Consider the following 12660-nt stretch of genomic DNA (forward strand, 5'->3'; position numbering starts at 1 on the left):
GCTGGGGCCCGGCTGCCTCCTCAGCCGTGAGGCTGGAGCTGCTCCTGCCCGCCACTCACGCGTGTGCACCCACGCACATCTATGCAGCCGCCACGGGCAGCCCGGAGTGCGCATGCTCTCTGGTACGCAAAGCACGTAGGCTGCGCCGCTTGCGGCCGCGGTGGCGGGTGCTGAGCGGAGAGTGAAGGCCGGGCCTAAGCGGCGCCGCCGCGTGACTCAGGTAACGCGTCCCGGGCCCTGCTGGGGGGGGAGGGGGGTCATTCCGCTCCCGCCCCCCCGGGGGTGGTCGGGCCAGCCTCGCCCGCTCCCCGTTACCGGCCGCCCACGGCCCCGTAGTGCCCCGAGAGGGGCGGCCTGGCCCTGAGGGCACCGGGCGTGCGGTGCCTGTGCTGTGCCCCGCGGGGGCCGGGAGGCTGCTGGCGGCAGGGCCGGGGACCCGCGCACCCCTCCGGGTCCGGGAGCGGGGCAGGAGGAGCGGGGTGCGGGGCAGGAGGGCGGGGTGGGGGGTGCCGCGCCCGCAAAAGCCGGGAGCTGGTTTTAGCCTCGCTAACCTTGACTTGTGTCCCGGGAAGGAGCTGGGAGTGGAGGCGTGCGCCTGCAGCGAGGGGACCCGCACGGCGGGTGGGTGTCCCCGCTCACGGCGGGGCCCGACCTGCTGGGTGCTGGGCGCCCCTCGCCTGCGTGGCGGTGGGTGCGTGAATCAGCTCCTCTTGCGAGGGAAAGCCGGCGGCATGCGGAGGGCCTGCCGGAGCGGATCCTGCTTCGGGGAGTTGCTTGTACCGGGCGCCCATCCCGCCTTGTGACAGACGCGGCCGAGTTAGGACGTGGTCTAGTTTTCATCCATCTCTAGTTCAGCTGTCTCTGGAATCAGCCGCGGAATTTTATTTTGCATAGGCTTTATGGAGTTGCAGGGTCTTTTGAAAGTGGATATGCACCAACAGTCTTGAAATTCTTATTGTGAAACTGCTGGGGCTTGCTTGAGCAGGTGGCACTGTTGTCCTGGTGGTTTTAACATCTGAATGCAAATTCCGTGTATGTAAATAGCGTTTTCTTTTTCTGTTTCAATTCACATAAAGTTGTGACATACCCAGATAACATGCCAAATTCCTCGGCTCAGCCTTGCTGTGCTTCCCATCTTGTTTAATGCTCTTGGGAAGATGTTCTGCTCGGGTTTTTGCTAGAATGAGAAGTCTTTGACAGAGGCGCTTATTTTAGCTGTCCTTGTCATTCGTAACAGCGGGTTCCCTGCACTCGGAGTGCTGGTCTAATTTAGAAACAAATTGTTTCTATTTCAAGTTTTTAAGGGAACGGTCTCGTTAACATTCAAGTTCCCACTCAGATCTGATTGCAGGAGGGAGTAAAATGAGTCGCTGCGAGGTCTGATGCAGCTGATCCTCCGTAGGTATTTGCGAAATGCAGTACTGGGGTTACTAGTCTCTTTTGAGCCTCTTCGTTTGGACCTTGGTAATGTATAGTTCTTGGTGATGTACAGTTTCAGTGGGGGACTCTGGACTGTTTCGAAATCAAGTAGAAAAGACATAGGAAGTCGTGCACAAAAAAGAAGGTGAACTGACAAACCGTCTGCAGGCTTCCAGCAGATCTGTGGAGAGAGCTCCAGTCTCGTGAGCCCCAGCTCACCCTGTTGTTTTGGAGACCAGTGCAATGTCCATCCTCTTCCTGCCTCCTTTTTTTCTGTAGAGCTTACAACAAAAGGTCTCTGTTTCTGACAGAAACTGTTGGGATGCTGTGGGACCTGATTCGGAGAATGTAGCCTAGAAAAATCAAAGATGAGCAGTTTTGAACTAGCAGAGGCTATCAGGGCATCACTGTTTAAAGTAAATGAATTAAGCGTGTTTTAAGATTGACTGCTGCTGTTACGTGTTCGTTGATCTGGCTGTGTCTAATTGCTAATTAATAACAACTGTTGGCACAGCATGTGGTCTTTGAAATGAGCTGGCAGTGCTGACCGACTGAGAGATGTTACAAAACTGACTGAGTCAGTTTTATAGCGGAACGTCTCCGATTCCAGAACTTGCTCAGCTGAACAGCTTGGCCAGACGTGAACGTGCTGCTGCCTCAGCTGCTCCTGCTACAAGCAAGAGAGGCTAGAACCTCACCTTCAAAGTTACCTGCTCTTCCTACAGAAGATGGCAAGATCAGACAGGGCTTTATTGCTCTCTCTGGTGTGACCCCTGATAGTGTTTTTAAATTGTTCATGGAAGTTGGGCATTACTGGAGGTCTGAGGTAACAGAATTGATAAGGATATTTTACAACTTCATTTATTATTTTTTTTCTTCAGTGAAAATGAAGAATTTATATATTTTTGTTGCTGTCCTCTTCATCCCATGGAGTTATTCTTTGGCCAAGTATGATGAATTTGATGATGGAGATGACATTATGGAATATGATGACAACGACTTTGCTGAATTTGAAGATGTTAATGAAGATGTAGTTACAGAGTCTCCTCAGAGGATCATCACTACAGAAGATGATGAAGAAGAAGCCACTGTAGAGCTTGAAGGTCAGGATGAGAATCAGGAAGACTTTGATGATGCAGATGCACAGGTAATGCCTCAGCTCCTTCCACTGTGTGTTTCCTTATAGTGTCTCTACACCTTCCTTTCTCACCTTGTCTTTTTGGATTTTGCTTATGAGGCTTTGGATTTTTCATGCTGTTGTTATATTTATTTTTTTTTTGTCCTTTAGGAAGGCGATACCGAGAGTGAACCATATGATGATGAGGAGTTTGAAGGCTATGAAGAGAAACCTGATGCATCTCCTGGTAAAAATAAAGACCCCATAACAATAGTTAATGTAGGTATAAATGTTGATCTGCTTTCTGTTTGGTGTTTCAGCACTTATTTTTTTAAGGCAGTATGCCAATAACATCACTGGTGTACAAATGTACACGTAAGAGAGAATCTGTCCTAAAGGATTTTCTCTTTGAATTAACAAGAGACAGAGCAGAAATGGGAAGAAGTGTGGAGATGAGAAAGGCCTGAATAGCGCAACGGGATAGCAGCAGAATATGATCCCCATGTGCCAGCCCCGAATTCCATGCTCTTCTGCATTGGTTTATGCTATTTCAAATAGCAACTCTTGAAGTAAAACTTCCAGGGAGGTGCCTTTGGTCTGTTGATCTCTAGTTTGAGCTGCCAGAACTGCCATCCTTGGATCAACGCTCTATTCTGTACTCAGACTGGGAATTGTAATTGGACTGTAGATCAGGAAATTCTTCATTGAAACTGGCCTTTTGAAACATAGTTTTGACCAAAGTGTTTTATGACTTAGCTTCTTTTACCCGTATGGGGGAGGAGTGGAGGAGCTGTAGTGAGGGGCTTCATTTAATCTAGAGAAAAGCCATACATCCCAGAAGGTCTGAGTGCTTGGTCAACACATAAAGAAGTTGCAACGGTGATATGCTTGTATTTTTAACTTGTCTGTGGCTAAAGTTTCAGATTAGAAATTGACTCCTCTGATAGTTTTTGAAGCCAATCTGTCTGTCCACCTTGCATTACCTTCTTATTGCCTCCCAAGAGAGCCTTTTACTGAATAATCAGGTGCTTGAGACTTGCATTTTTGTTATCCCTAAGATCTAGGTATTACAGCTGACCTTGGTAGTGAAACAATTAAGGTTTGGGTACTTCTGTGACTGAAGGGTGAGACAGTGCTAGCAGAACGGCTAATTATTCTCTGAAGATGGCAAGGTTCAGGCAAGCTTCTCTGCTCCCCCACCCAGTCTGTGGCTCTTGGTGGCATCCTGAAAATGCTCCTGGACATTGGGTATTGCTTTAGATTCCAACAGAAGTTACATGATAATCAGATACCGCTGTGATGGGCAGGGCATCAAGCTCAAATAATCAGTGGGTTGAAATGCTGGGCTGGTGACTACTCTGAGGGATACGTGCTAGCACCGGCTCAATTGGAAGAGAGAAGTGTTTTGTTTGTATTAGCCAGGTGTTTTGAGAATGCTGCTATGAGTTGCTTCCTGTATGATTACGGTGTCCCGCTAGAGCCAAATATATTATGTAGGCTTAGCTCTGTCCTGTCACCTTTGTGAAGCTTATTGCCGTGTCTGAGATGAAGCTTCTCCAGTACTCTGCATTTTCCAAGTGGTTTGTGTGTATGGAATCCACTCATTCAACACGTAAAAAACAGTCTCCATTTGCTTACTGTAGGTCCCTGCTCACCTTCAAAACAGCTGGGAGAGTTATTACATGGAGATCCTGATGGTAACAGGTCTTCTTGCTTACATCATGAATTACATCATCGGGAAGAACAAAAACAACCGTCTGGCTCATGCGTGGTTCAACACTCACAGGGAGCTGCTGGAAAGTAACTTTGCTCTTGTTGGTGAGTTTCATAGTGACTAGGATCCATTTATAGCTTATGTCAATAAAGCTGGATTTAGGCCTGCCTGTAGGCTATAGAGAAGAGAAACCTTTTCTATGCAGGTGCATGATTGCACTAACGACAGCTCTGTGTGTAGACAGTGTGTGCCAGTCTTCCAGACCTGAAATTAGGTTATGGTGTTGTAGTATAAATTATTCGAAACATCATAGTCATACTGAAGTAATCCAGCAACAGCAGAGCCCTAAGTCAACTGATGAACTTTGGTGTTTAAATTTGTGATTTTTAGACTGCAGTTCTCTTTTACTGTTTTCTTCAGGGGATGATGGCACTAATAAAGAAGCTACAAGCACTGGGAAACTAAATCAAGAAAATGAACATATATATAACTTGTGGTGCTCTGGAAGGGTGTGCTGTGAAGGAATGCTCATCCAGCTAAAGGTAAGGATGAGTGAGTTTGCAGCACTGTTTACCTGTCGCCTGTTTTCAGGTTCTAGAGGCTTTTCCATTCCAGTGTGAGCCACGAGGAGTCCTAGCACAACTCTTTCACATTCAGAGTCAGGGTTCTGAATATGCACGCATGAAGGGAAGACTGGTCAGACTAAAGATCTAGATGCTGAAAAGCCCAGCTTCCATTTTGAGGGACTTTGTCTGTTGTACTTCACTGGAATTCCTGTTGGTCCATTCCTCCAACATGCTAAAGTCCTGTACCTGGGATGGAACAGCCCCACACATTGGTTCAGCTCATAACTTGAGGGTACAAGGCCCAGATAAACTCGTCTAATGCAGAATGTAGGCCTGCTTTTGAGCAGTATAGGTGACATCCAAAGGGCCCTTCAAAGCAAAATTACGCTGTGAAAAGCATCTACTTAAAATTGTCGTCTTTTTCCTTGAGCCCCACTACTATCTGCCAATGAAGTGCTGCACTTGAGCTATTTTCTTCTGTGTTTGCAAACTTGTGTTTCCAGTTTCTCAAGAGACAAGACCTACTGAACGTTCTTGCACGCATGATGAGGCCAGCTTCTGACCAAGTGGTATGTACTCAGCCCTTCAGATTAGCTGTGATAAATTGTTGCATTCTTTCAGTTCTGCTCCAATGCTTTTGATTGTTCTTATGACACCCAGTGAACTGCCATGTGTCTTTCTATAGTATTCCATATCTTCCGGTTCAGTGACTGTTGAAGCAATCCGAAAGAATAATCGGTATTTCTTTTCTGCCTGTGAAATACAAACTGCTTGCTGATGACTGGAAATTGTTTTATTTATGGGTTTTATTATTTGAGTGGTTTTGTAAACAGTCTACTGTGCTTCAAGAGCTCATCTTGATAAAAAGTGGTTTTATGATCTGAAATACTTAATGGTTGTTGTTCTGTCTGCTCAGTCTGCCTGACCAGAGCTGCTCAATGCATATGTTGGCCTGGATATTATATCCTGTAATGTTACTTTTTGCCTGGCCCTTGCTCTTGGAGATGAGGAGAATCTCTAACTGCAGAAATGCCAAGAGAGGTTACGTTTTGGAAGGACAGCGGCTGTGTGCACTGTGAATACCTCTTCCATGTATCTATAACTGTATTTATTTATATCTATTAAAAATATTTAATTTAGATGTGGGCAGTTCCTCATAAGGAACGGATACCTGCACTGCAAGTAGTCTTATCACTCTGCTGTTCTAGTCACTGTCACTACACTGTAGCATTATATCAGAATACTTAATTGAGTACTCAATAAAATTAAAAAGCTACCTTACCTTAAGACATGCTAAGAAGCTTTAAATCAATTACTTTTATCTTAGCTGTGTATGGCCTTGCTGAGTCTTTGTTCTTATGAATCAAAGTGTCAGACAAACAATGAAGTCGTAGAAGACATAGGTCTCCATTTGGCCAGCGGTTTGAAGGCAGAGTACCTCGTATAAATCTAATTAAGATTTATTGATCAACATATTGTTGTATACAATATATACATATATACATATAATATATAAGATCTATCATGTTATGTCACAACATTCTGTCTTGCAGCAAATAAAAGTAACAATGAATGATGAAGATATGGACACCTACGTGTTTGCTGTTGGAACGAGAAAAGCACTGGTGCGACTTCAGAAGGAGATGCAGGACCTGGTATGTATGCTCACGCTGGGAATACTAACACGATAAGTAATGCGATATAAGAACCTGTGACCTGTAACTGCTTATTTTTCTTGGGAACGCCTGAAAACTTGTGACTGACCTGTTGGTATTAGTGTGAGGAAAAGACATTTTCATCTAATGGATGACAGTCTAATTCCATCAAACATCTGAAGTGCTAGCCAGGTGCTGTTGGAGCTGCAGGAAGAGGCAATTGAAAGCAGCTTACCTCTTCCTTTGGTGTTTAGTTCACTTAGGAGGAGGTTGAAGTATATTGTCAGGATACACAAGTGTCACTTCACCTCATTTAATTTGCACAAATGACTTTTTAAAGTCATGAAAAGGAAACTTGAGTGGTGGGTGATGTGGAAAGTTTGGGTCTAAGTCATCTGCTTTTATGTGATCTGTCATTAAAACTCTCTTTATGTCAAGCCCTGAAGATTGCAAAGAGTCCAGGGATAACAAGCAGTGGTTTGCAAATTTTTCTCTTGTAACTTGTCTCAAGTAACAGCACTAAAGTGTGGTTGGTATGATGCCAGTTGGTTTTGTTCTGTTACCAGACGATAGCAGCAAAATGCCTTAATCCACTCTGAGCATTCCAGCGTGGATGTATTGCAATTGTTTTATCTTACTCCTTAAAGTACTCACTATTAAAGGGAAATACTAACTTAAGAATGTGGTTACTGCATGCTTTCCGTTGTGCTTGAAATTCCCCAGCCGGACCGAGTGACTGAGTTAGTGTATTGTTATTGTTTCTTATCAGGTACTTTTAAGGGTCCCACTGTGCTGGAACCGTTCAGTCTGATAAGATACTTACAAGCTTCTGTTTATTTCTTTCTGCTTGATTTCTTTGAAACAGAGTGAGTTCTGCAGTGATAAACCTAAGTCTGGTGCAAAATATGGGCTTCCAGATTCGCTAGCTATCTTGTCAGAGATGGGGGAGGTCACAGAAGGAATGATGGACGCTAAGGTAATCTCAAATGAATTAGTACAAATCTTCCTTGGTTACCCTGGCACTTACAGCCTATGCAAGGAAGTTCTAATCTTTATCTCCTGTAAACATCACAACAGGAGAGCCAAACGGCCCTAGTGAAATCTTGAGAAATCAAGACCCTGAGGAAGCTTAAGGGGTGGAAGAAGGATGTAATTCTCACATCTTTATTCCTTATATGTAGCAATTGTTAGCCTAACGTGAACTGCAGACTTAAAACTGCCTTTCAAAGCCTGGAAGTTGGCTTCAACAGCCAGTTCGAAGGAGGGTGTTGATTGTGTGTCTGCAGGTCCTCAAAAGTTGACATCTGTTATCAAATGAATTGGAAAATCCCAAATGAGCGTTAGATATCTAACATCTGACTTGCTCACATTAATTCCATGCATTGAGGCCCTTTCCAGCAGAAGCTAAAAATACTGACAGCTTAAATTTCAGTGTCTTTGTGGGAAGCTGAGCCCAGCACTTCTGAGTGGACACTCCGGCAAACCCATATGGAGTGGTTAGGCTGCAGATGGATTGGTGTTGGGAAAAACTAACCCCGGTTTCTCTTTTAGATGATACATTTCCTCACGCACTATGCTGACAAGATTGAGTCCGTCCAATTCTCGGACCAGTTCTCCGGTCCAAAACTTATGCAAGAGTACGTATAAAGTTAGATCTCTCCTCCCAGTAGCTATTGTAACACTGAGCAAAATAGAGACTGACAAACTTGCCTGCAGTGTGAAGCCTGCTGGAATGCACACAAAGAGAAATTGGGAGCAAAGGTGAAACAGGTGAATAAATACACACCCAGTGCTTCCAAATGCTGTTTAGAAGTTTAGAAGATCAAGGTGCTGTATTGCCTTAATATTTATTTTTATTGTGCTGGTTACACTACAGTTTGGGCAGCTGCAAAGTTCAGATAACACCTGGCAGCTGCAGTGTACACAGCTGCATGGGAGACGACTGAGTAATCACACTAAAGGTGTGTGGCATGTTAGAGGGCTGAGGAAGAAACACTGCGGGAAGAGAACTCAACGTGTTGACTTGGATGCTATTTGAATGCATTGAGAACTAGGTTTAAGCGAAGTCTGCAGTGTAAAAAAACCCAAAACATCAAGGCTACTTGCCCTTCCCTAGCTGATATGGCTAAACATTCTGCTGTTGAATCCATTGCTTGGGTACTTTTGTTCAGGTTGATACTCAGCTGTGCTTCAGAAATACACAGATGCAGTATCTCTTCTGTTTCTCTAAGCCTCCTAGTCTTGAGGTGCTTTTAGCTGCTGCTTCAGAATTGCCATGTGGTGGGTGATTTATCTGAATTACCATGTAGGCTTTTGCAAGGGTGTATTATGCTCACAGGCATAAAAATAAATGATCCCTATCAAAACTTGAAACTGCCCTCCAAAAAAAGGAAAGTACTTGATTTAATTATAAGGCAGCAGTATGTGCACCTTGCACTGAAATTACTAGGCTTTGGAGGATCTGTGAAATGTAGGTCTGACTTTCTTACATTAGAATACTGTGGGGTTTGGGGCAGGAAAGACTTGAATTCTTTAGAAAATGTTTGGTTTGGTGGGTTTTTTTTTTCTAACTGATATAAGATCTGTAGCAGTATAAACAACAAGGCGTATGTAAAACTGCATGTCACTAAAAATATACAGGCCTTCTTAGGGCTCAGATGACCTCCGACAATCAGATTGGATGGTGCTGTTAGTATGGTTTTCAATTAGTGCTTTTTCACTGCATGCTTTTGAGTAAAACACTTCAGGAGTCTGAATAGCTTGAAACTTAAATTTGGGTTACAATCAGGCTTTTAATCTTGTTTATTTTATTTGAGTAACTTGTAAGTGTGTCTCAGTTCTTGATGAAGTTTTCCCTAACAATGTTGCGTATTTTGTATGCCTGTTATTTTTCTTCACTCATTCAGGCCACTCTTTTCTTTCCTAACAGGGAGGGTCAGCTTACAAAACTGCCCGAAACTAAAAAGACACTCTTGTTTACATTTAATGGTAAGAGAACCAGTATTCATGTGTGTATGTGTATCCGGGGGGTGTTGTGCTTTATTTGCGCAAGTTCTGTTGCCTATGGAAGACAATATATGATTAATTACTTCAGTGCATGTAACAGGATCGCTGATTTATTACTGCATTCTGTGTACTGATTAATCACACTGGGGACTGAGTGGCATTATTGTCACAATAATAGGATATTCAATCTTGCTATTATTGATCTTAGTTCATACTCATGTCTCTACTGGTGGTTGTATTAGGTCACCATTGGAAAATAGGTTGGTTTTAAGCCACACTCCTTGCAGTTTGAGCTTGTACAGAGTTACTTGGTCAACCCTGGTTTGAAATTAAAAATTAAAAGCCTGTTGAGAGTCTATTCTAGAAAAGGCCCGTAGTTCTCTTCAAAATTCAAGGCCAAACCTCCAAGTGAAGCTAATGGTAGAGCCTGAATTCAACTCTTACATTTATTTTACAGAATACAAACGTAAGAGGATTGTGTGGGGGAAATGTGCCTGTCACTGTGTGAGGAATCTAAATGTGATCTCCAAAGCTAAACGCCTCTTTTAGTTATGTCCTTCCTAAAGAGGAGGATAAGAACATCTTTCATGAATGGTGTGAGCAATAAGGAAAGAGCGTTATAGCAAGTAGAAAAATCCTGCCAACCTCTCTGAATTAACAAGAAACTCTTTATTTCAGTGCCTGGTTCAGGCAACACTTCCCCAAAGGACATGGAGTCTTTGCTGCCTCTGATGAGCATGGTTATCTACTGTATCGACAAAGCAAAGAAGTTCCGTCTGAACAGAGAAGTAAGTAGTGTGTGTTTTTCTGTCTTCTGAATACTGTATCGAATTGCAATCATTATCATTGGATCCTTAATCTTAAGATTGGGGGCCTTTTGTTTCTAATATGACTACCAGAGACTCTGCATCCTGCTCGTGGGGAGATCCGTATTAACTGCATTTGCTTTTCTCTGTGAAAAGGGTAAACAAAAAGCTGACAAGAACAGGGCTCGCGTGGAAGAGAACTTCCTTAAACTGACTCACGTGCAAAGACAGGAGGCTGCCCAGTCCCGTCGAGAAGAGAAGAAACGGGCAGAGAAGGAGCGAATCATGAACGAAGAGGATCCTGAAAAACAGCGTCGGCTGGAGGTGAGATGGATATTCAGATTGTTACAAGCTACTGGCAGATTTCTCCTGCGATACCTCCATGGCTGGCTGTAGGTATATCGCTGATGGCCAATGTTGATTTCTTTTTTTTTTTTTTTTAATTTGTTGGAAGGCAGACAACTTTCAGGGTATACACTGTTGCTTTCTGAAACACGTGAAGGCTCCCAGTGAAGAGCCAGGTCACGTGGTTAAATATGTGAACTCAAGTACTGGAGGCCTTTTTTTGTTTGGCTCTTCTGAAATGATCAGCTTGCTCTTTGAAGAGATCACTGATGTTCACTCAGACCTCTGTGTCCATGCCTACAGGAAGCTGCTTTGCGGCGTGAACAGAAGAAACTTGAGAAGAAGCAGATGAAGATGAAGCAAATCAAAGTGAAAGCTATGTGACTCCATTGTGAGAAGCGTCTCAGTGCCACCTGCAGAATTTTAATTCACAGGGTACAAAGACCTACCTAACTCCACAATAGTACACTTCTTGCAACACTAGTAGCCATTAAGAGAAATGTCCCTTGCATTGGTGTTACTTATTTAAGTATTACAGCAACATGCAGGTGTATGTAGAGAGCTTTGTCTCGGCAGTTTAATTCCAGGTGGTATAAATTTTTGCTACTTGTCTGTTTTAAAAAAAATTGCAATATTCTTGAATGCTCTTTGTCATTTGTTCTTTAAAAACAGAAGATTGCAGACCTGTCCACGTGTGCTGGTAACATATTCATGCTTTGGTTTTAAACTTTGGTTTTAGTCATTGGGAGGGAAGGGGATAAAACTTAAGGGGAGGAAAACTGCACAATAAACATTTACTGTGCATTTATTTGCATCAAGCTTGTAAAGGCACAAAACTTAGAGCCTTCCATACACAGTATGGATTTTTCAGGGACTGAAGCCCAGTAGAATAGAAGTTATTTTATTTTTTTTATAAACAAGGGAATGAACCAGTATTAGGTCACCTGCAGGCATGATTGGCATAGGTGTAAAACACGTAGATGGGTTAGATACAAGGGCATGGAACACATGAACGGTTTCCTACTTGCGGTTTTGAATGCTGCGAGCTTAATACAATGTGAAGTCTGTAACGTCAGCGTGGTGTTTCTTCAGGAGCGAGCGCATGGTGAGTTAGCAGCTTCAACTAGCTTTCCTTGAATATTTTTTACTGCACAAGTTTGCCTCAGAAACTCTTCTCCTGATCTCAGCAGCTGCTGCCTAGTTCGCTTCAGCCAGAAGCTAGATTCAGTGAAGTATCTGCAATTGCCAATTTCCCCAAGCAAGTAAAAACGTTTAGAGGACATCTATCCTCTTCATCTGGTAAATGATCACTTCAGGTTTTTGAATATAAATGGGGAGAATGAAGTGAATGCCCCTGTGCAAGCACTTTGCTAACTGAGAGAGCTCTGCATTTTATAAATGCTTCCCGTTTAGAAGGCATTTTATTGTTGCTTATAACAGACTTTTTACAGGTTTGTGGGGAAACAATGTCTTGCATTTTCTTGTCAATAGTTTGTGCAAACTTGATTCTGAGGCAATGAGCTGCTGCTGAAACAGCAATTGCTTAACTTCTTGTTCCAGCATGGGGTACTTCACACTGATTTAAATGCAAATGTCTGTAACCTGATACATGCAAATACATTAATTTTATAATGGTTGCTAAAATTATTTAAAACCAAAAGTAATGTAGATTATGTGAAACTTTAAATAGTGCTGAAGATTAATACGGTATTGTTTCACAAAGTTCTTTGAAAGAAAATACTAGTTTGTGCTCTTTCGAGTAAGGACAGCTTTCCTGAAGTCCCATACATTTGTGGGCCGTGGCAGCTAATTTTGTAATATGAACATTCAAATGAACAATCTAATGAAGAGTAAAATATAATTGAAACACTCCACCTGCCTACTTTACTTGGCTGAACTCCGTGTTCCTTTCATCCGGTAGAATCTCGAAGCCTTGTTTGTTCTGGGTAGGTTTCAGTGTAGGTTTTAAACACGGAGTAGCTGGCGTTATCTCTGCTGCAGTGTTGGTGGAAGTGATTCCTTCCAACTGGGA

General features: G+C 43.2%; 1 protein-coding gene across 1 annotated transcript; it reads left to right on the plus strand.

Moving 5' to 3' along the window:
* Window positions 1-32: 32 nt before the first annotated feature.
* CCDC47 (coiled-coil domain containing 47) lies at window positions 33-12500 on the plus strand. The gene is made up of 13 exons (XM_064473176.1): window positions 33-220; window positions 2301-2566; window positions 2708-2815; window positions 4180-4354; window positions 4671-4792; window positions 5320-5385; window positions 6370-6471; window positions 7337-7447; window positions 8023-8108; window positions 9401-9459; window positions 10156-10265; window positions 10440-10607; window positions 10932-12500. The coding sequence occupies exons 2-13, from the start codon at window positions 2306-2308 to the stop codon at window positions 11010-11012; spliced, it is 1449 nt and encodes a 482-aa protein (XP_064329246.1). The 5' UTR covers window positions 33-220; window positions 2301-2305; the 3' UTR covers window positions 11013-12500.
* Window positions 12501-12660: the final 160 nt, after the last annotated feature.

This window comes from Phalacrocorax carbo, chromosome 25, assembly GCF_963921805.1.
Source record: "Phalacrocorax carbo chromosome 25, bPhaCar2.1, whole genome shotgun sequence".
In the NCBI taxonomy this organism is placed as follows: Eukaryota; Metazoa; Chordata; class Aves; order Suliformes; family Phalacrocoracidae; genus Phalacrocorax; species Phalacrocorax carbo.

Excerpts from the sequence above, each read along its gene's own strand:
- CCDC47 (XM_064473176.1), top strand. The coding sequence starts at position 2,306 with ATGAAGAATTTATATATTTTTGTTGCTGTCCTCTTCATCCCATGGAGT. Across the intron at positions 4,355-4,670 it reads AAGTAACTTTGCTCTTGTTG|GGGATGATGGCACTAATAAA; the intron begins GTGAGTTTCATA and ends TGTTTTCTTCAG. Across the intron at positions 7,448-8,022 it reads AAGGAATGATGGACGCTAAG|ATGATACATTTCCTCACGCA; the intron begins GTAATCTCAAAT and ends TTTCTCTTTTAG.